General features: G+C 39.4%; 1 protein-coding gene across 1 annotated transcript in view; it reads left to right on the forward strand.

The window, feature by feature from the left end:
• Window positions 1-20,443, forward strand: part of MORC1 (MORC family CW-type zinc finger 1) — a 290,081-nt gene extending 269,638 nt beyond the window's left edge. The window contains exons 28-31 of the mRNA XM_060149355.1: window positions 7,288-7,375; window positions 8,828-8,881; window positions 16,494-16,688; window positions 19,740-20,443. Coding sequence (XP_060005338.1) covers window positions 7,288-7,375; window positions 8,828-8,881; window positions 16,494-16,688; window positions 19,740-19,832 — 430 coding nt within the window. The 3' untranslated portion in view covers window positions 19,833-20,443. The remainder of the gene's footprint in view (window positions 1-7,287; window positions 7,376-8,827; window positions 8,882-16,493; window positions 16,689-19,739) is intronic.
• Window positions 20,444-20,676: the final 233 nt, after the last annotated feature.

Here is a 20,676-nt window from a genome sequence, read left to right on the forward strand (position 1 = left end):
TTCCTTCTTCCCTCCCTCCCTTTCTTTCCGTTCTTTCTCTTTTTTTTTTTTTTTTACTGCCTCACGAAGACCCTCATGACATTATGGCCTTCTAGAAAGTCTCTTTTTGTAGCTTTAGATACTGAACTTATTGAGAGAAACTGAGTTTTACTTTTTGGTTCAGTGTACAATCTTAACATTTGTGGGCATGGTTAATGAGGGGTTTAAATGTCTGGATCTCAGTTCTCAAAGGATGGAGATGGGGAGGGGTAAAGTCCAAGGTTCAGAGTTTTTCCAGGTAGGGACCAATGATAGGAGAGGGCTTTACAGTCAAGCCAAAGAAGTTAGTATCCAGAAGAGTGCTCTCAAATAGGTGTCACATGAGCGGGTGGGGGACAGTAGCAGAAGCACCACTAAATTAGTACAGCCAATTGGTTTGGTTCACAAGCTTTGAGGGGCCTGGGTGAGGTAAGAGGCTTTTAGCAGAGGGAAATACAACATGCTCTAGCTGGAATAGTATTTTCCCTTAGGATGTTACTTTGACTTTCTGATCAGTGACTGACAAAATCTTCCTGAAGAAAGGAGTTGGCAAAGGATAGAAACAGGAAGGAAGAGAAAGTTAGAGGTGGGGCATATATATAGGGAGCTATGGCCCCTACGCAGGTCCAGGATAGGGTCTAGGTTCCTGTGTGTGACAGTAGACTGCAAACCACTGGAAGCCATGAATTGCATTCTGCAGTTGCCCTGGGCTTTATGGAAGTTTCTGTGTCTAGGGCTGCGGGGCTGTGCTTACATGGATGAGGGCCCCACCTACCATCCTTTAGGAACACACACCCAACATCCATCCTGCCCTAGGAGAAAGGAGGACGCTCTTGTTATATTCAGGTGGATCCAACTTGGACTTTGCATCAGGACACATTTTCACTAATGACACTAGGGATCCAGAGACAAGTCACTGATCAAGGAGTGAAGCCAGAGTGCTGCATTCCTGAACAGTAAGTTCTGACTACCAGATCTGCACAGTGTCTGGGTTGGCAAGCTTGCACGAGCCTGGGAACGGGACAGAAAGCAAGCCAGACCTCAGGGTTGTACAAATATTATGAGGTTGAAAAGGCCGTTCATCCAGTGATCTGGATGGATGTCAGTCTCATACTGCCATGGCCTACAGTATAGTCCCTAGAAAATGGGATTCTCCAACCATCTTCTTGCCTTCTATCAGTGTTCTTCCGGACGTAGTATGTAAGATCCTCATCCTTGATGTTGGGTAGCCTTAAATTTGAATCCTGGTTTCCTACTCACTAGTTCTGAGATTCAGGCATGTCAATTGGTCCCTAAGACATGGTAGTATGGAAAAAATTATATATCAATATGCCTGTGTATATCTGAATAAATGTGTGCATATTATTAAAAAATGTATGGATATGACATGTCAATGACTGGGACATTGCTTCAAGTGAACCGGGCCTTCTTGATGATAATAATAGCCACTATTTATGAGTCATTATTATATTTTACACAGTCACCTAAGTGCTTTGTATACATTAGCTCCTTAGACAAACTTACAAGGCTGGTATTATTTTTAATTTTTTTTTTTTAAACGCTAAACTGAAAAAGAGAAACGAAGTAACACTCAAAATCACAAAGACAATTACACAGCTACTAAGGACAGGGCTCCCTGATTTGGAAGCTCTTGCTTTTAATCACGGTGTATATATATAGTCACACATACATATGTACATACTTACGTATATACACACACACTTTTTGTAATATTCACTACATATACACACACACAGACACCCACACACGCTTTGCTACTCTCTGCACTGTGAGCCTGGAGAGATTTGCCTGGTTGTGTTGCAGCAGAGTTTGGATGTACAACTGTGCATTATCATCTTCTTTATTTTTTCTTGGCTAATTTTTGTTCTGCCTCTAAGTGTATCATCATTATTCATTTTCATGAGTTACATGTGATCAAAAAGGAGATAATCTGATTGAGTGTACTAAGGCTTTAAGGTGCATCCACCTCTATAATTAGGCATCACTAGAAAATTTAAATTTCCCAGAAACCATCTCCCTAATGAACATGTAGAATCTTTAGTACTTGAAATCATCATACTGTTATCAGCTGAACACTCTGAAAGCCAAATGAATTAATAAGTAAGCTCCTTTTTGTACCAACTTGAATTTTTTTGTGGTGATTGTTTTATAAAAATATTCAGTGGGAAAAGAATTGTACACCACACAAGGCTTTGACTGGAACAAAAGGAGCTCCTCATTTACCAATTTTCTCTTTTGCCTTTGGCAGCATGTCATATGTTTTCTCACATTTCACCAGTGAAAACAGATTTCTTGTCTTCTCTATGTTTTCTTCCCTGTACTGCACTATTCTATTGTCTGGCCCACATATTAGTCCTTGTGTTTACTAGACTTTAAATTCCTCCAGGCATGAAGATTGTGGCTGGCCATGTACAGTGTGGAGGGGACCATGTTCTTTACACTCACGATTGTTCACCAGACTTGCCTTGCTTGTCACAGATAAGAGAGCAGTCAGGCCCTTTGAAGTGTGTGGAGTGTTCCCTCCACTTGGTTCACTTTGAACATGACATCATCCTTATCCCTTCCTACACTGCTAAATGGGCCTCTTCTATTAGTTTCATGTTATAAATTAATAAAAAATAGTCGTTCTTATTATCCTTTTTTATCACCCGATTATGCTCAGTTTAACATTTTCCTATCTTGCATTATGTTTTGTTTTATGTGTATTAATTTATTTAATCCCCAAATGTAGTAGCTCCTTTGAAAACAGATTGAATTTTCCACAGTGTCCAATGTGTATTAGTAGATTTTCAAAAATAATTTTAGTTAAATTGAAAGGGATTAATGTGAAAAGCAGTGAATAGTACTACTGGATGTTAAAGTATTTTCAAATAATGGGGTGCAACTGAGTTGTGTGAATAAATCAGAGGTAAATAAGGTAAACTGAGATCCAGATTGTTAAATTTTACCAAATGGTCCTAAATATTGAAGCAGTATCAAATCTCAAATCACTTTCAACAACAACAACAACAACAATAATAATAATATTTTTAATGCACTTACTATGTGCCAGGCACTGTCCTAAGGGCTCTGCATATGTTAACTCACTTAAACCTTACAACAACCCTATAAATAAATACTTTTATTATTCCCATTTTACAGATGAGAAAATTGAGGTATGCAAAGGTTAAGTAATTTGCCCAGCATTACATAACTCTTAAGTGGTAGAGCTGGGATTTGAATATTGGCAGTGTGGTCTCATAGTCCTTACTCACAAATGCTAACCTATAATGCCTTGTTTTAGTTTATCGTTGTATATGTAAACTTGATATAAGTCAGACTTCATTTATTTCACCTCTACAAAAGTGCAGACATGCTTCATGTTATCTTAACTTTTAAAAATACCAAAAATAAATTTTAAAAAGAAAGTCACTTTTTACAGGTTGCTGCCAGTTACTGAAGCAAAAGAAAAGACCACAAAAAAAAAAAAAATTAGCAGTTGAGGTCTATCAAAAACCAGGACCTGACTCCTGGTTTTAGAAAGTGGAGCCATGCCATTTCCATAGCCTTTCACTGGGTTGAAGGAGAGAGTTTTGCTCTACCTCAGGTAGGAGGCTTGCTCTTCTCCTTAGCCAAGACCAAGCTTATTATTAACTAGTTTACTCTTTAAAAAGAACAGCAGGATAACCAGGAAGCTCTGCGTATCTCTGCTCATGTCTAGAAAGAGCAGAGTTATATTAATGCAAGAAAGATTTTTCTTAAGGAAAAATTACCCTGTTGAGAAAGGATATGACCATGGAATGAAAAGGAAATGGCCCTTAGCTGGAGCTTTTCAAAGCTTGGTCGTCATATATGGAGACAGAGCTGATTTAGTGTTGTAGCTCAGCTAGTTGAACTCTATAAAAATTTCCAACTCAAACTTATAGATATGGGTATGGTTTCTGTAGGAATTCAACTGAAATGGGCATTATAGCCAAGAACCTATTACAGTCCTGGGTGCAAACAATAGCTCTGGAAGATCCTCAGGTTACTTATTTCTTGAATCCCCAAGAAGAGAGATAATGTCAATAAAGACAAATTCCTGATTTTATTAGCAAGTTTGGAGGTGGAACTATGAATAAAAGCTCCAAGGGAAGAAGGGGTGTTCTTGGTAAGAAAAGACTCCCCTTGAATGGTAGCACTTGGTTCTTGAGTCCCTCCAAAATACACAGTATCCATTTCGATACTCCAGACACCAGGTTATTCCTATAGTTCTGTGCTGAGCACATCGTTAAAGGACCTTTTGTGAATTAGAGGATCACTGTTTCTGTCTTAAAGGAAACCTGAAGTTTGAGGGTGGAGAGAAGTTTGATTATATATACCCTCCTCAGGAACAAAAGAAGGTGTCATTGAAGAATTGCATCGAAGAAAGGGACTCAAGACAATAATTGAAGGAATTTTTAAAGAGTTAAGCATCTACATTCAGCCCCCACATTTATGATTTTTGGTAGCTTACAGTTTTTAAGAGGATCTAACAGTTTTCCTGGATTAATTTTTCAGGAAAAGGAAAATGCGGAGGTCTGTGCGTTTGTGCTTAGAGACTACAGGAGCAGGATAATTTGTCTTCCTCTCCAGTCAGTCTCGTGGGACAGAATCCCCAAGGGAAGAGCCTTTTAGAAGAAGTGAGATGGAGGAGAGAGTACAAAGGTGGATACTAAGGTCTTGGAGGGAGAGGGGCAAAGGAGACTACAGGTGGGCGTGGAGATGAGGATCCTTAACAATTAGGGAACCAGAGAGGTTCAAAATAGGAATAAGTCCTCAATCAAAGAGCTTCCATAGGGCTTCCCTGGTGGCGCAGTGGTTGAGAGTCTGCCTGCTGATGCAGGGGACGTGGGTTCATGCCCTGGTCCAGGAGGATCCCACATGCTGCGGAGCGGCTGGGCCCGTGAGCCATGGCCACTGAGCCTGCATGTCCGGAGCCTGTGCTCCGCAACAGGAGAGGCCACAACAGTGAGAGGCCCACGTACTGCCAAAAAAAAAAAAAAAGAGAGAGCTTCCATAAAGATGACATGAAGTTTTGTATATGAAGCCTATAGCAACACTTAGCACATTTCCAGCACTTTATAAAGAATGGATGAATCTGACCAGGGTGCTCAATACCATCAGAAAATACTCAGTTCCCCAACATATAGTGCAGTTGGCCTGGCATTCTTCCTTCACAGGCTGTACCCCCCTGCCCCACACAGCTAGCTGACTCCTACCCTTCCTTTGGGGCTTCCCAAATACGAATTTGGGCCCCTCCTCTAGGTAGCCATGGTGCTGCATTCCCATTCTAGCTTCTGTCACACTGTATTGGAATAGTTTTCTTCCTTGTCTGCGTTCCCTACTAGACTGAATTCAGTGTAATAAGAATGTATTGGGTTCCTAGCATGGGACACGATGCCAGGCTCTGGAAGGTGCCCTAGATAAAGGCTTTGTTTTAGTAGCATTCAGGGATTGTCTGTGGAATTAATGAGCTTGAGGATATTGAGAAAATACAACATGATGAGCTACTTGTGACAAGTGATTCCAATAAAACCTTTACATAAAGTGTTTCACTTTAAAATAATCTCTCCTTCTCTCTGTGTGTCTTTGTCTCTTTACCTGTCTTTAGAAATAATAGTACACACGTGTGAGACATTATTCAGACTATAATCGTGTTTCATGTAAATTTTGATGTAGAGATTTCACAGACTGAGAATAATCCAGAACTGATTCAGAGCTTTGTCTCTCCCCAACCTGCCCTTTCACCCTTTCCCACTCCCCACCAAATGCCACCACCTCCGAATATTTGTTTTTCTAGAAATACTTCCTTGGAAGATTGCTGATTAGCTCTAAATCTAAACCCCACAGAATTTATACCCACCATGAAAAGGACCAATACTCAGGACCAGTACAGGGGTTTCAACCCTGTATTGGAGGAAGGGAGGCTGGATTTAGGGGAGGAAAGAGGTGGTTTGTATTTAAAAATACCTCTCACCACTTCTCCTCCACGAAACCTACCGTAAACTTGACCACAGTCCTCCTTTCCCAGGGACTCCACTTGAAGCTTTTCTTTCTATGCCATCTGATTTCTGCTCAGCTCAAATACCCAGAAGCCCTTTCTCATCCTGCCTCTTCCCTACTCATCTTCTTACCAGCCAGGCAAATAATTCTGAGGACTGTGTGTGTGTGTGTGTGTTACATTTGATGTTGTGAAATGCTGAGGATTTTTAACTTTTTGGATTGAATCTCCTTAAAATTACAAATGAATATTGCCACAAATAATATAATTAAAATACTAGGAATGTAAATTATATAAGAAATAGCTGTCTTATCCTTTGTGTGCCATGTTATTTTATAATTGAAAAATTTTGTAAGTCCCTTGGGTAATATACATGAAGTTCTTGGAACACTTCAACATAAAACACTCTATATACTTTTAAGATGTGGTAACTGTAAATTTCTAGATTTCATATTCTCCCAGGAGTGAAATGTATGTCATCTAGGGGATTAATCCTAGAAAAGCCATCACACTAGAAGGGTGGGGTGCTCCTGCCTTTTGACAAAAGGAAGCACCTGTCAGAACAATGACCATGGCTGTCTGGAAAGAGCAGGGTCCATGTATGATTTCTAGGGGTAGTCCCGGAGGCCCCGATGAAAGAATTACTCCGAAGAGTTAAGTTCTTTGGTTTTCTTAGGGAAAAAGTCAGTAAGCCTGTAGTCAGCCTCTTTTCCTCCAGGAATTTTGCAATGCTGACTTAGCTCTCTGCCAAGGAGAAATTCAGGTAGGTGCAAGGTTTTCCTGGACTGCTTGGTTATGGACGGGCATTGTGAGCTCATGCTTGCTTGCTTTTATAAACGTTTTATTTGAAGATAAATGTAGATTTCCTGTGCTGTTGTAAGAAATAATACAGAGATATCCCCTGTACCCTTTACCCAGTTTCTCCCAATGGTAACATTTTGCAAAACTATAGAACAATACAGAAATTAGGATATTGACATTGACACAGTCAAGATACAGAAGACTTCCATCACCACAAGGATTCTTCCTGTTGCCCTTTTATAGCCATGGCCTCCTCCCTCTCCCCAGTCAATGCCTTTTGAAGAACACTTTGATGCCGCTTATAAAAACAAACTATTTGGCAGGCACAAATGTTTGTCTTTGCCAAGATATTTAACAAAACCCAGGAGATAGAGCCAGTTCGGACACATGAGCGCTGCATCTCTTTTCCTGGTATATTCTCATCTCTGCTGTGCTTATATTCCTAGGGAGATTCTTCTGTATTTTTTCCCTGAGTATTGTCTACCATCAGAATTTGGCCACACGTCTCTGGAGGAACTTACAGCAAGTTTGGAGGCAAGCTGACTTTTTTTGAACTTTGAGGGAATGACAGAACACCCTGAATTGAATCTTCAGTGAAGAAAAATGTAAAGGGTTACCAATGAGAGGACCTAGAATAGCTTAAGTGAATGAGGATGGGGATCTTTGTACTAAGTGGGTAACTCGGAATTAAAGCTGCATGGGAAACCAGCATGGCCAAGGTTTAAATAAACTCTGGGAAGATTGTACAGACTGAGAGTAGTCAGTCTCTGAGATGAAAAGAGACAGGATATAGTCCTTAACTTCTCTCCCTGCACCAAAAATAGTTCCTATCCCTTAGATACACTTCCTCAGCTACCTTTTATGAGGAACTGAGGTGAAGATTGGGTTAGAATCACTAAGACATCACAGGGAAAGATGAAGAAAATTGCATTTACCAAATCTCCTCTCAGAGGCAATACTATATATGATGGGAAGGAAAACTTTGATCAGCAGCTACCTGGGGTGCACAGGGTGAGCCTGGCACTGGCCCACAGTGGGCGGTCCCTGAGCTGCTGAGTCACAGCAGGCTGTGGTGAAGCTGAGTGAGGGGTGCAGGCCTCAGGCCGCCAGAGCTGCTCACGGGACTGGAAGAGCCCCGCCAGGTACAGGAGGGTGGGGGCCTTCCTCGCCACCCTCATGCTTGGTGTTGCTTGTGGAAGGGATGGGTACACGTGAAAAGCTATCAGTGAAAACAGCACCACAAGATTAATTTGCACAGGTGCCATATGTCTTCGTCTGATCCTGGATGAAGTCCTACATCATTGTTTCTGCTGCTTCACCATCTACTGTCACCTCATTCTTTCCCGTGGGGCTTCTGACTCAACAGCGTCACTGGGACTGTCTTGTCAAACCACCAGTGACCACTGTGCTGACAAGTGCAGTAGTCACTTATCTTACCTGACCTCTTCAGCCCAGCTGACCACTCTTTCTTTCTTGAAGCACTTTCTTTATGTAGCTTCCATGACAACACACTTCTCATTTTCCTGCTTCCCTCCCTCCCATCCTCTGCGCTGGCAGCTCCTTCTCTATTTGGTTTCTAAATGTCGGTGTGTCTGAGGGCTTGTTCCTGGACCACTTTCTTCTCTCTATTAAATGTTGTTTCTAGGTGACCTCAGCTAGTCTCTGACTTTAAATACTATCCCACATGCCAGTGACTCTCCCCGGTCTATTTCTGTGGCGTCCCCATCCAAGATATCTAGACTCCAACGGCTTTATTATTTGTCATTTACTTTTCCTTCACCTTGATTTTCTTTTTCATCTGAAAAATTTTAAAACCATGTTGTATAATATAATTAGACCCTGGCTTAAAAGACCCACAGCACCGATGTTGGCAAGTTCTAGGCTTTGATGCTTTTTTATACTAGGTACTTGCATGTTATAACTCTACTGTAGACAGCTCATTCCCTAAAAGTTAATATCCTGTTCTGTTATGATTTATGAAAACAGCTGGAGCAATGCCCAGAACAGACAAACAAGAAGCTGAAAATGTGTTTCAACCAGGTAAGCTTCCTTTCAACGTAATCATTTATATTCTAAATGATCCTGTATTCCAAAGGAGAAATAATATACATTTCTAAATGTTAGGTTTGAAAGGAAATCAAATTTGCATTTACTTATCAAGACTTAGATTAATCTGTAGCATATCAGATGCCACAAAGCAACATCTTTTTGAATTTTAAAGATGCAAATGTTTCCAAACCATAAAGCTTATGAAACACTTGGAGTAGGACTATATTTTGAACAGGAAACATGACATTCTGAGTCTTTAAGCAATAGGTTCACTGGATCCTTGAGACACTGTGCTAAATCAGAAATCTTTTGTACAAAAGTCTTTAATTATTTTGGACAATTTGATATCTCTCTGGGTTTTTTAAATTCTATCAACAGTTTTTTTTAAGTTTATGATTTTTCTATTTTAAAAGCAGCTATAAAATAATGCTAATAAAAGAAAGTAAAAGGAATTTTAAGAAATTCATCCATAGTCCCAAACCATTCCAAGATCACTGGTATTTTTTGGTGTGTTTCATTACAACCTTTCTCTCTCTCTGGGTAGATGGTTTTTTGTTTTTGTTGTTTTGTTTTTTTTTACAGTTTTCTTATAATACTGTGTATCTAGTTCTTAAAGGTTTCCTTGGTGGTGGCAGGGAAGAGTCCATAGAGTCCTTCAGTTCTACTAGAGAAATATCTCAAAAAATCATATGCCCTCAACTTCCTTAAATCACAATCAAGGGAACTGAGACTCCAAGATGTGAACCTGGCCCAACTAACACAGGGGATTAGCACTGGAGCCAGTACAGCCACTGAGGTTCCCAGATACTTCATGGAGGCCACAACAGTCTAGAACTTTTCATGGCACCAGGATCAATATTGAGATGCTTAGGTTTCTGCTGACACTTCACCTGTGTTTGCTCAAACAGGTGCACCAGCTCTATCACTAGCACATATACTAGCATCTTCTTCCAAGTGCTTATGCTTACAGCCATCTTCTGGAAAACTCTCATAATAATATGCAAGACTGGGAGGTGAATGATGCTTCCTGGAATTGTGCACAGCACAGCTGTAAGCACAGGCGCCGCCTCATCTCTTTTGTGGGGAATGGAATATGTTTGAATATTCATGTTTTATAAATGAAATAGAATTGGGAAGTAAGTTCCCCAAAGCATATAACTAGGCAAACTTGAAATGAAAATTAGAACCTAAACTAGATTTCTTCTTAGAAAGGCTGTGTCACAAAGTGTTTGGATTTTAGGGTGTGCCTAAATGTAATACCCCTGTTGATATATTTGCCTCTGATATTTCTGCCTGAGTGCCTACTGGCCTGTGATAAGCAACTGGAAATGAAGGAATATTGTGGTTCTTAATTTCTCATCACTGTTCAACTGAAAATTGAATTTATTTTCTGAGTAGCATTTTTGTTGAAAAAGCAGTAATTGAACATTTTCGGTGTGAAGACTTAGTTGTCATTTCCTAATTAGAGTAAAAGACAGCTTTTATCCAACATATTTTTGACCCTATTCTAGCACTATTATTATTATTATTATTATTTTACTAGTATTATTTTCATCAGCAAATCTAACACTGTGATTGATTAAGAGCCACTAGCTCCAGGCACTAAACTAGGCCTTTTATATATGTTACCTCATTTAATTCTCACAACTTTGGGATGTATAGCTGCCACTATCTCCATGTTAGTAATGAGGAAATGGAGAACCAGAAAGATAACATTCCAATGTCATGATGCAAGTAAGTAGTAGATTCAGGATTGGAACCCAGATTTGTGCCACTCCAGAGCTCTCTTCACTACCTCACTTTATTCCATCTCATTCTTATCCAGACTGTAATACTTGATCCTTATGATAAAGTTTGCAAGTATTACTTGCAGTAGGTATACTACAGCTTCTCAGCCTATTGGCATAAAAGAATTATTGTTTACTTACTAGAGACCTTGACATTACATGGTGAGATGTATATGGGGAGATGCTGACAGTAAAACATGGTGTGGGGAGGGCATGCGGTAGGCAGGTTGTTTACTGTCCCACCAGGAATTGTCCCAACTCTGTGGCAGCCAGCTTGACAAATCACCAGTAGGGTTCCTGGATCTCTTGACACATCCTTATCTACTGGTTAGGGAACTCTGATTTAACTATTTACACTAAAAAACTTAGAAATTTGCTAAGAATTAGTTTATCATACATCTCAGCGTATCCAAGCTTATACATGTCCTTCATGTCTGTTTCTAAATGATATTTTTTCAGTGTCTACACTCAGTAATGGAGCCAAGTTGTTGGGTCTTGGAGGCCAGACTGAATAAGTGTTTATTCAAGGTGTTAGCATAGATGATGAGTAGAATCCTCGTAATGTTCAGGGCAAATGGAATTCAAAGAATCAAAGCAAGATAAACAGTCAAGAGACCATGAGTTCCTGTTGAAATGGAGATGTTGCAAGCAAAATACAGAACAATTGGAATCACGATTTTCTTCACATGAAACTGGTTTTAAGGACTTTATTAATGATTAGTAGCTTTAAGTGGATGGTTATAAAAACTATTGAAATCATTTATTGAAATCCATGTAGGGTTAACTCTATGCACCTTGCTTTAAGGTGTGTACGTTTAATAAAGGGAGGACCCTTTGTAAAGCACAAACTTTTTTGGTCACCCGCCCTGACCACATCAGCAGTGTCCATAACTATTAGAGTAGCAGATGATTCATGACAGCATTGGTGGTCCTTTGCAACCCAACCTGAACCACCATCTTTTATTCTTTCCTCTTGCAAGCCATCTGCTCCATCCAAAATGGAGTTGCTCCAACCTACTAGACTGGCCTGCCTCTGAGCGTTTCCCCGTGCTGTTCCCCCAAATACTCTTCTCCACTCTCCCAGTCCACGGTTGGCCTCTGGAAATCCTGCCCACCCTTTGTACAGCCTGATCAATGCTACCTTCTACATCAAGCCTACCTCAGTCTCTCCGTGTGAAATTAATCTTGACTTCTGTGTTCTGAGAGGACCTTAAAACTCTACTTTAGCATTAATTAAATTTTCTGCCTTGCATTACAGTAGTTTCCTGTATTTTATTTTCTCCTCAACTAGATTATTGAATCCTTGAAATTAGCAATCCTCTCATATCCTAGCAACATCAATAAGTAGCTTTGAATGCATCTGGACCTTACTATTGTGCATTGACTCAAAGTTGATTGTTTCTGCTGTAGTGTCTGCCCACACAAACACATGCATATTCTTGTAAATAGGGTGCAAAATCTATAGATTTTGTAGTCCTGCCTTACTTTGTGCAAACTTATTAGGATTCTGGAGCTCCAGAGCTGCCAGAGCTCTGACTTTTTAAATTCAAGGCAGAAAATTAAAATCTCAGTTGAATATTCTTTCTTTCAAATCCTAATTCCATTCTGAATTAATGGGGTTTGGAAGAATTCCATTTTTGATCTGCCGCAAATACCTCTACAAGAGTGAGTTTAACCAGCAGAACTAAGCCTCTCATCCTGTTACAATTCTATACTCACCTTAATTAAAATGTTAAAACAACCAGAAGTCCTTTTATATTGAGCTTTAAAAGTTGTCAAAAGTGTTACCTTTTTTAGAAACCTCATTGAGATGTTAGCCTGAGAAAGCAAGAAGCATAAGTCAGGAAACTGGCTAAACTGGCCGCTAGTGCTTGAAGGAAATACAGTTTGCTGGTTACAAAATAGTGAACGTTGAGAGACTGAATATGATTTTGAATGTAGCATGCTGTATAAACATTCTTTTTTTCATTTTTGAATTTTATTTTCTTATACAGCAGGTTCTTATTAGTTATCTATTTTATACATATTAGTGTATACATGTCAATCCCAATCTCCCAGTTCATCCCACCAACACCACCACCACCCCCGCCGCTTTCCCCCCTTGGTGTCCATACGTTTGTTCTCTACATCTGTGTCTCAATTTCTGCCCTGCAAACTGGTGCATCTGTACTATTTTTCTAGGTTCCACAAATATGCGTTAATATACGATAATTGTTTTTCTCTTTCTGACTTACTTCACTCTGTATGACAGTCTCTGTATCCATCCACATCTCTACAAATGTCCCAATTTCGTTCCTTTTTATGGCAGAGTAATATTCCATTGTATATATGTACCACATCTTCTTTATCCATTCGTCTGTCGATGGGCATTTAGGTTGCTTCCATGACCTGGCTATTGTAAATAGTACTGCAATGAACATTGGGGTGCATGTGTCTTTTTGGATTAGGGTTTTCTCCGGGTAGATGCCCAGTAGTGGGATTGATGGGTCATATGGTAGTTCTATTTTTAGTTTATTAAGGAACATCCATACCGTTCTCCATAATGGCTGTATCAATTTACATTCCCACCAACAGTGCAAGAGGGTTCCCTTTTCTCTACACTCTCTCCAGCATTTGTTGTTTGTAGATTTTCTGATGATGCCCATTCTAACTGGTGTGGGGTGATACCTTATTGTAGTTTTGATTTGCATTTCTCTAATAATTAGTGATGTTGAGCAGCTTTTCATATGCTTCTTGGCCATCTGTATGTCTCTGGAGAAATGTCTATTTAGGTCTTCTGCCCATTTTTGGATTGGGTTGTTTGTTTTTTTAATATTGAGCTGCATGAGCTGTTTATATATTTTAGAGATCACTCCTTTGTCCGTTGATTCGTTTGCAAATATTTTCTCCCATTCTAAGGGTTGTCTTTTCGTTTTGTTTATGGTTTCCTTTGCTGTGCAAAAGCTTTGAAGTTTCATTACGTCCCATTTGTTTATTTTTGTTTTTATTTCCATTACTCTAGGAGGTGGGTCAAAAAAGATCTTGCTGTGATTTATCTCAAAGAGTGTTCTTCCTATGTTTTCCTCTAAGAGTTTTATAATGTCCAGTCTTACATTGAGGTCTCTAATCCATTTTGAGTTTATTTTTGTGTATGGTGTTAGGGAGTGTTCTAATTTCATTCCTTTACATGTAGCTGTCCATTTTTCCCAGTACCACTTATTGAGGGATGTTATCAAAATGGTATCATACGGTAGGTGTCACTTTATGATTGGCTTTATTCACTCAACATAATGTCCTTCAGATCCATTAAGTATATCAATCGTGTGTTTCTTTTTATTGCTGATGAGCAATACTGTTATTTTTCTAGGTAATATTGTTTTTTATATTTTTAATTTTATTTGTTTTGGTTTGTTTTATTATTGTTGTTGCTTTTCACAAGAAAGTGTTTCCTGGCTGTTGTTTAGGATGGCAAAAGCTTATAAGATTCTGAAGTTCTGAAAACTAAGAACTATAATTGGCTGCTGACATCTGAACTGTCCATGACTCTGTCCTCATTATTCCAGCTGTGTTGAATTATTTACCCTACTCTACCTTCAGGCCGTGGGAGATCTCACTTCCTGGGTTTGACAGAAGCCTCCACGGGAAGCACCTGTGAAGCTTCTTGGAGGAGGTGGTTATCGCCTTAGTTTTAAGCCATCAACTTCTTGTAGGTTGAATTGAGCATGTTCAAAAAAGGATGCCCCTCCAAGATCTCAGAATGTAGCCTGCATTTCAAGGCAGGTTTGGCCCTCGTATTTGAAGTCCCTTTGCTGTTAATTCTGAACATCTGCTGTCCTAACTCTTCACTATTTAGTGCCCTGTGGCAGGTGTTGGAAATAGAGAGGTGTACAAAACCAATTTTTTTTTTTACATTGAGGTTACGTTCCCGAGGGAAAGATAGATAACAAACACTTAAATAAAACATAAATAAACATACAATGTGATGTGCCATAAAATGTGCAAGGCCAGGGGATAGACAGTGACGGTGTGTTGGGGAAGGGGAGGCTATTTCAGATACAGAGAGCAAGGAATATCTGAGCCATGTTTTCATACTGGTTGAGACCAAGAGTGAGCCTTGTGTATATCTGGAGCTGAATCTGCTGAACAAAGACAGCAGCAAGGGCAAAGAGTCTGTGGCAGGAGGGAGCTTGATGTATACCTGGAAGGGCGAGGCCTAGAACTCAGGAAATGAGGTAAGAAGAGGCAGAGCCAGGTCAAGGATTTCAGAGTCTAATTCCTTGTGCCCTCACACAAACATCCAGGCAGTGTATAAGTCTTGAAAGAAATCTAAGATTTCTTTACGTGGCAATCTATAGATTTCACAATTAAGTCTCACCTTTAATACAACATATGATATATATGTGTGAATGTATGTGTGTATATATATAAACGCACACATATATGGCCATTGTTTACTACTGTGGAGTGGTATTTGGGTCCTTGCTCCCAAATATTCCTCTCAGTTAGTAGCACATGAATAGTATACATAATTGGAGGTAAATTAGTGATGTCAATCCAACTCAAATACCTTAAGTCAGGACTTTAATGCTCTTCTATTTAATGGAGACTCCACACCCGCCTCTCAACTCTAATAATATCTGTGCCTTACTTGGGGCACAATACATTTTCTCCCATAAAGATACAATATTTGCATACTTGTATTATCTCATTCTGTAGACTAGAAGCTTCTTGAGAGCAAAGACTGAATCTTACATATCTCTGCATCACCTACAATAAAATTCAGTGCCTCGAATTTAGGAAGTAGTTGGTGAACGTCTATTAAACAGAATTCAGTATACTTAGGGGGTTTTGTTTGTTTGTTTAAAGAATTTTATAGAAAAAGGAGAAATGTATGAGGTCAATGAGTGCTTAAAGGGGATGATGTGGCAGTGTTGGGGAAGGGCCTGCATGTATTAGTGAGTGTAGTGGAGGAGGGTGAAGGCGCACAGGGTGGACCCAGAAGACTAACGAGGCTACCGTACAATTTTCCTGGCAACCCAGCATATTAGAATACAGAAATCTTCTTATTGCTGAAACATTCAAATGTTTATCAAAACAGGATTTTCCCTGTATCTCTTTTCTCAGAATATCCCCCGGCCCTCTCAAAATGTTGATACAGGCAATTAATGTCATTTTGAAATGGAAGCATTTGGCCACTCCATTACTTCTTTCTATTCTGTGAGTGCCTCAGGTGCAACACAAGCTCTTGGAAAATAACCAAGACTCTTGAATTAGCAAAGGTCACATGCGTTAGTATATAACCGTACTCTTTACATCAGATTAGGGAACCCAAGGAGAGTGGCAGACTAGGAATTCCTCTTACTGTAGCTTCTGTGCTTTTCAGATGCTACAGACTTGAGTTATAAATCACACATTTAAAGCCCCAAGTGGCTGGACACTCTGTCGTCATCTATGAGTTACTGGTGCTGTGGCGAGTAGTCACAGGCATCTATCCCCTTTGTGCCTTGAAGAATATGGTAGCCCTGGTAGGAGAACAAATTCAAGCATTACTAGGTTTCTTCTTTATTCCAAAGCAAGGGTTTCTGAGCTGACCTTGGCGTGCCTCTTTATATTATAGTTACTGGACTATTGTGCATTTTTCCTTCTTTCTCTTCCTCTTCCATCAGATTGTTAGTTCCTTAAGGGATCAACATATCTTAAATGTAGACCACCCATAGTACATATGTACAGAGTTGACACGTGGTATATATGTGTAGGATTGGAATATGATATTCTGCTATTAGGGAGGAAAGTAATATTTTTAAAATATACTAAAACTGTTTTTAAAACATTCCCAGGTCCGTAATGTTTACATGGTCCAATATGAAAAAAAACTAAAGGAAACCATGCAATCCATTATCTATGATGCAAACAGAAGAGGAGTGCTTAATGAAGTATCCCTGGGACAATGTGAAAAAAAAAGAAAAATCACTGAAGACAAACTGAATAATCTTCGTGTGAAACTGACAGTATTATTGCAGAAACTTCAGCTGGTAAGAAATGAAATTTTATTTGAGTAATAGGAACACACATTGTGTAGAGAGCGCTGGGCTAGCTTCCTCTCCTAATGTCGTCATCCACTTATGACTTTGGACGAGTCACTTAACCGAGCCCTAACTCTCTCTTAATGGATATTGAAATCACAAATAAATGAACTTTGAAAGTATAAATTAGAACACTGTTTTAAAGGCCTATTATATTTTCCCTTTAAAAAATCAGAAGCTTTGCTTGTGCTGTTGGTATAGTTCGATCATGCTGTCTCCTCAGTAGCATATTTCCAGTAGGAAATTTTTTCCTAATTTTTTCAGACAACAAAATATTTTAATTTTTATCCTAATACAGAGGTTAAAAAAACAGACTCTTCTAATCTTAGAGGAAAATATCATGTAACTATGAATTACTGTTCTTCTTGTTTATTTATATATTTGAATGCATAAAGAATTGGGCTTCTATGATAGATTGAGCCAGTGAGGAAATACCCATCTTCTACTATAGCGTATACAAATGCTGGGGAGAAAACATCAAAAATTAAAGTATATATATCCAATGTTGAAAAGTCTTTCTGTAGATGCTAGAAATAAATTGAGAAATCAACAGTGAGCCCAGGAACTATGACTGTGTTTCTCAGCTTTCCTTGGGGTATAAACGAAGGTTGTTCAGTGGGACTCCTAGGAAAGCTCCCTAAGAGGGGGTCAGAGAGCTCTCTGGGGGCCCGCAAGGGCAGGTCTGTGTCTGGAGCAACTTGGCATCATACACTCAGCACCCAGCACTTTGTGTTGCTTCCCCAGCACTGGTGATGGACACCTGGGCACTCTCTGGGCTGCCTCAAGACTAGCCTTTGGTTCAGTTTATTGTCATGGTAAACTGGAAGCTCCTTAGATATCATCTAGCCTGCTTTAAAAAAGTATATGGAAATAGGGTCTGACGGGGAGAAAATTGTCTCAGGACCCAGACAAAACTCAGACATAGGCTCTGAGTCTGGAACAGGAGACAGGTCCTTCCTGGGCCATGCAGGGAGAGAGGGCAGGAGCTGTCTCCCAGAGAAACCTGCCTGGAGGCCTGGAGGACGGCTTTGCCCATGAAGGGGGTCGCGGAGAGACAGACGAGGAAACTTGCTGAGCATCAGTATTGAACATGATGAGCATGGACTTTGAAGCCGACTGTCTGGTTTTCAGTCAGTGTGAGAGTTCATTGCTCTTTCAAAAACTACACATCTTTGGATTTGCTGGGATTTCTCTTATATAAAATACAAAATGAAAACACAGAAAGTATTTTTGATTAAGTATATAGCCAAAAGAGACGATCCCTCTCTTCTTGGGTGGTCTAGGCAACAGTTAAAATGTTTCATTATTAAAATAAAAAGGATGATTAAAGCTAACGATTTTCACATAATGGTAATTATATTTGTCCTTCTGTCAACAGTACTACCTAAGCCAATTTGTGAGAGTGGGATTTGAGTGGAGCTCCTTTGGGTTCTTGTGGCTACAGAGGGTGGTGAATGTTTTTGCATATGTGAAAGGTCTGGTGGAGCCTCACACATGGTAGGGTTTCAGTGATGACTGTTGTTTCACTAACAAGAACAACTAGAGAGACCAAAGAAGTTCTTTATCATAGTAATGGAATACCACTGTCTATCAAGAAAGTTCATAAAAATTATTTGGTTCTCACAATAGCAAATCTGTTCAGCTAGGAAAAACAAAATGAAAGAATAGTAGTTTACTCTTCCTTCTGTGTCAAACCCCCGGGTTCCCTCACAGTAGCCAGAGTAATTATACTAACTTAATTTGTTTTATTCACAAACTTTAGTAAAGAGGTGAAGGGCTTTAGCCCACGGAATGTGAAATGTTTTATCCAGTATCATTGGAGAGGTACTCAAAAGGCTCCTGCCCAGATATGTTTACTCTCATCCCCCACTTGAAATTTACATTTTCAGTGCCTTTAATTGCGCGAGCAGCTACCATGGAGTAGAGCAGACACATGAGATGCAGTGGACCTGGAACAGACGGTTGGGGCAGCACATGAAGAACCTGGGAACAGGATCAACCTGGAGTCCTAGCAGGAAGTCTAGTCTGCAGGGTAGAAAGCAGGAGCCAAAGGATTAGACCAGACTGAACAGGCTGAGAGCTGTCGGTGTCAGAAAGGATCACACAGGGCATTCCTCAGGGTCAGTGAATATTTGGAAATCCTAGTGAATATCAGTATCATGGAAACCCAAACAGCATCCTAGTTACAAAGCTGGGACTCAGTACAATTCAGGCTTGTTAGAAGACTGAGCAAATCTAGGGCAAAGGGAGCAAAGCAAAAACACATTTAATGGAACCAGATGAGGGATGGAGAAACTATGATAGTGCCAGACACTTATTGGAAACAATAATAACATTGGGATTATTTCTGAAAGGTCCTTCCTAAAAATTCTCCTGTCCATCAGTGCAGTTGGAGAATGAGTTGATCCCATGGTTGGGCCTGAGGGAGTGAGACTTAGGTCAGTAAAGAGGGAGCATTTGTCCAGCTGTTCATGGATCAAGAAGCTCAAGGAAGGAGAGCTTGAGATTACCCCAATAGAGAACTGAGGGAAAGAGAAAAGGGGACAGATCAGGGCAGCAAGCCAAAGGTTGTGGGAAAAGATGCTGCAGAGGAAAAAGGAGAAACAGAGAAGTCAGAATTTGCCTACCCGTCTGTTTTGCCTCTAAGGCTAAAAATTCATGAGAGCCTATAACAGAAAAATGAGATGAGGGCGGGGGCTTTAGGAATATGACAAGTAATTATATAGAATGGGAAAAAAAAACCCCAAAAAGCACAGTTGAACTAATTTCCACTAAAGAAGAAGAAGAAGAAAAAAAAAAAGATTCAAGTTCCTAACCACTTGTGAGCATAAAATGAGATTAAATGCAAAAACATTTCAAAAGGTTAAAAGCATTATTCGAATGCAAGCTGGGTTTTGTTGCTACATGAATCATAGGGAAGACTGGTCCAAGGCCACCCAGATTACAGGAATAAACCCTGTAGCTTCTTCCCCTCCTATGATTGTTGCTTCTCTTTTCCAGGGCGGTCCAGCAGGAGACCTGGAGCAAATTGACAGTTATTTAGAAGCTCTGCTTAAAGAAGATAATCTCCTTTTTCAGAAGACTTTTAAATAAAATGACTGCAGGTACAGGACATAGTCTCCTTTCAAAAAAAAGGAAAGTACTTCTCAAAATTAAAAGAAAAGACATTCCATTTTTTAAAATGCTAATAAGAAAAAAAGAAGATTCTGTAAAAATATCTCCTCTGCACTTGTTATTGTAAAGTTCATCTTGTTTAACAGTAAGAAAATTTTATGTTTTAGAAATGGAGACTGGTTTACAATTTGTATGTTTCCCAGTTCTATTCCCTAACTCTTCCTGTTCTCTCAGAAACCATTTCTAGAGTTCTCTAGTTCCTGTGAGCTGCTAAGAAAGATGGAAATGTCATTTAGGCTTAAATTTTGTTTTCACTAAAAAGATTGTAAAAACTGGAAAACAGTGGTTTTTAAGAGCCAAAGAACTACAGAATCACCTCCTTTTGAAACTTGAGTTGAAAAAGAAAGACATTATACCCCTTCTCCACTACAGCCAGTACTCAGTAAAGCAGATAATATACATCCCAAAAGAACTTTGAGATATATTTTATATGTTAATTTTAGTATTGAGTTATAGTAAAAGAACCAATCTTCTAAGCATAATATGAATACATATTACATATATGTAAGAATTGTGTTTTACATTTTCCTTGACAACTGTTTTATTTGTTTAGAAATGTCTGCAACTTTGGACAAAAGCAATAAAACATTTAATAAATGTTTGTGTAATTGTATAATTTTAATTTTATGTACATGCACATAGTATAAAAATCAGAACATGTGAAATGGAATACAGTACAGTGAAAAGTCTTCATCCCGTTCTTGTCTTTAGTTACTTAATTACTCTTCTCAAGAGGCATGGTTTTACTAGTTACTTATGAATT

The sequence above is a fragment of the Lagenorhynchus albirostris genome, chromosome 5, assembly GCF_949774975.1.
Source record: "Lagenorhynchus albirostris chromosome 5, mLagAlb1.1, whole genome shotgun sequence".
Lineage (NCBI taxonomy): Eukaryota > Metazoa > Chordata > Mammalia > Artiodactyla > Delphinidae > Lagenorhynchus > Lagenorhynchus albirostris.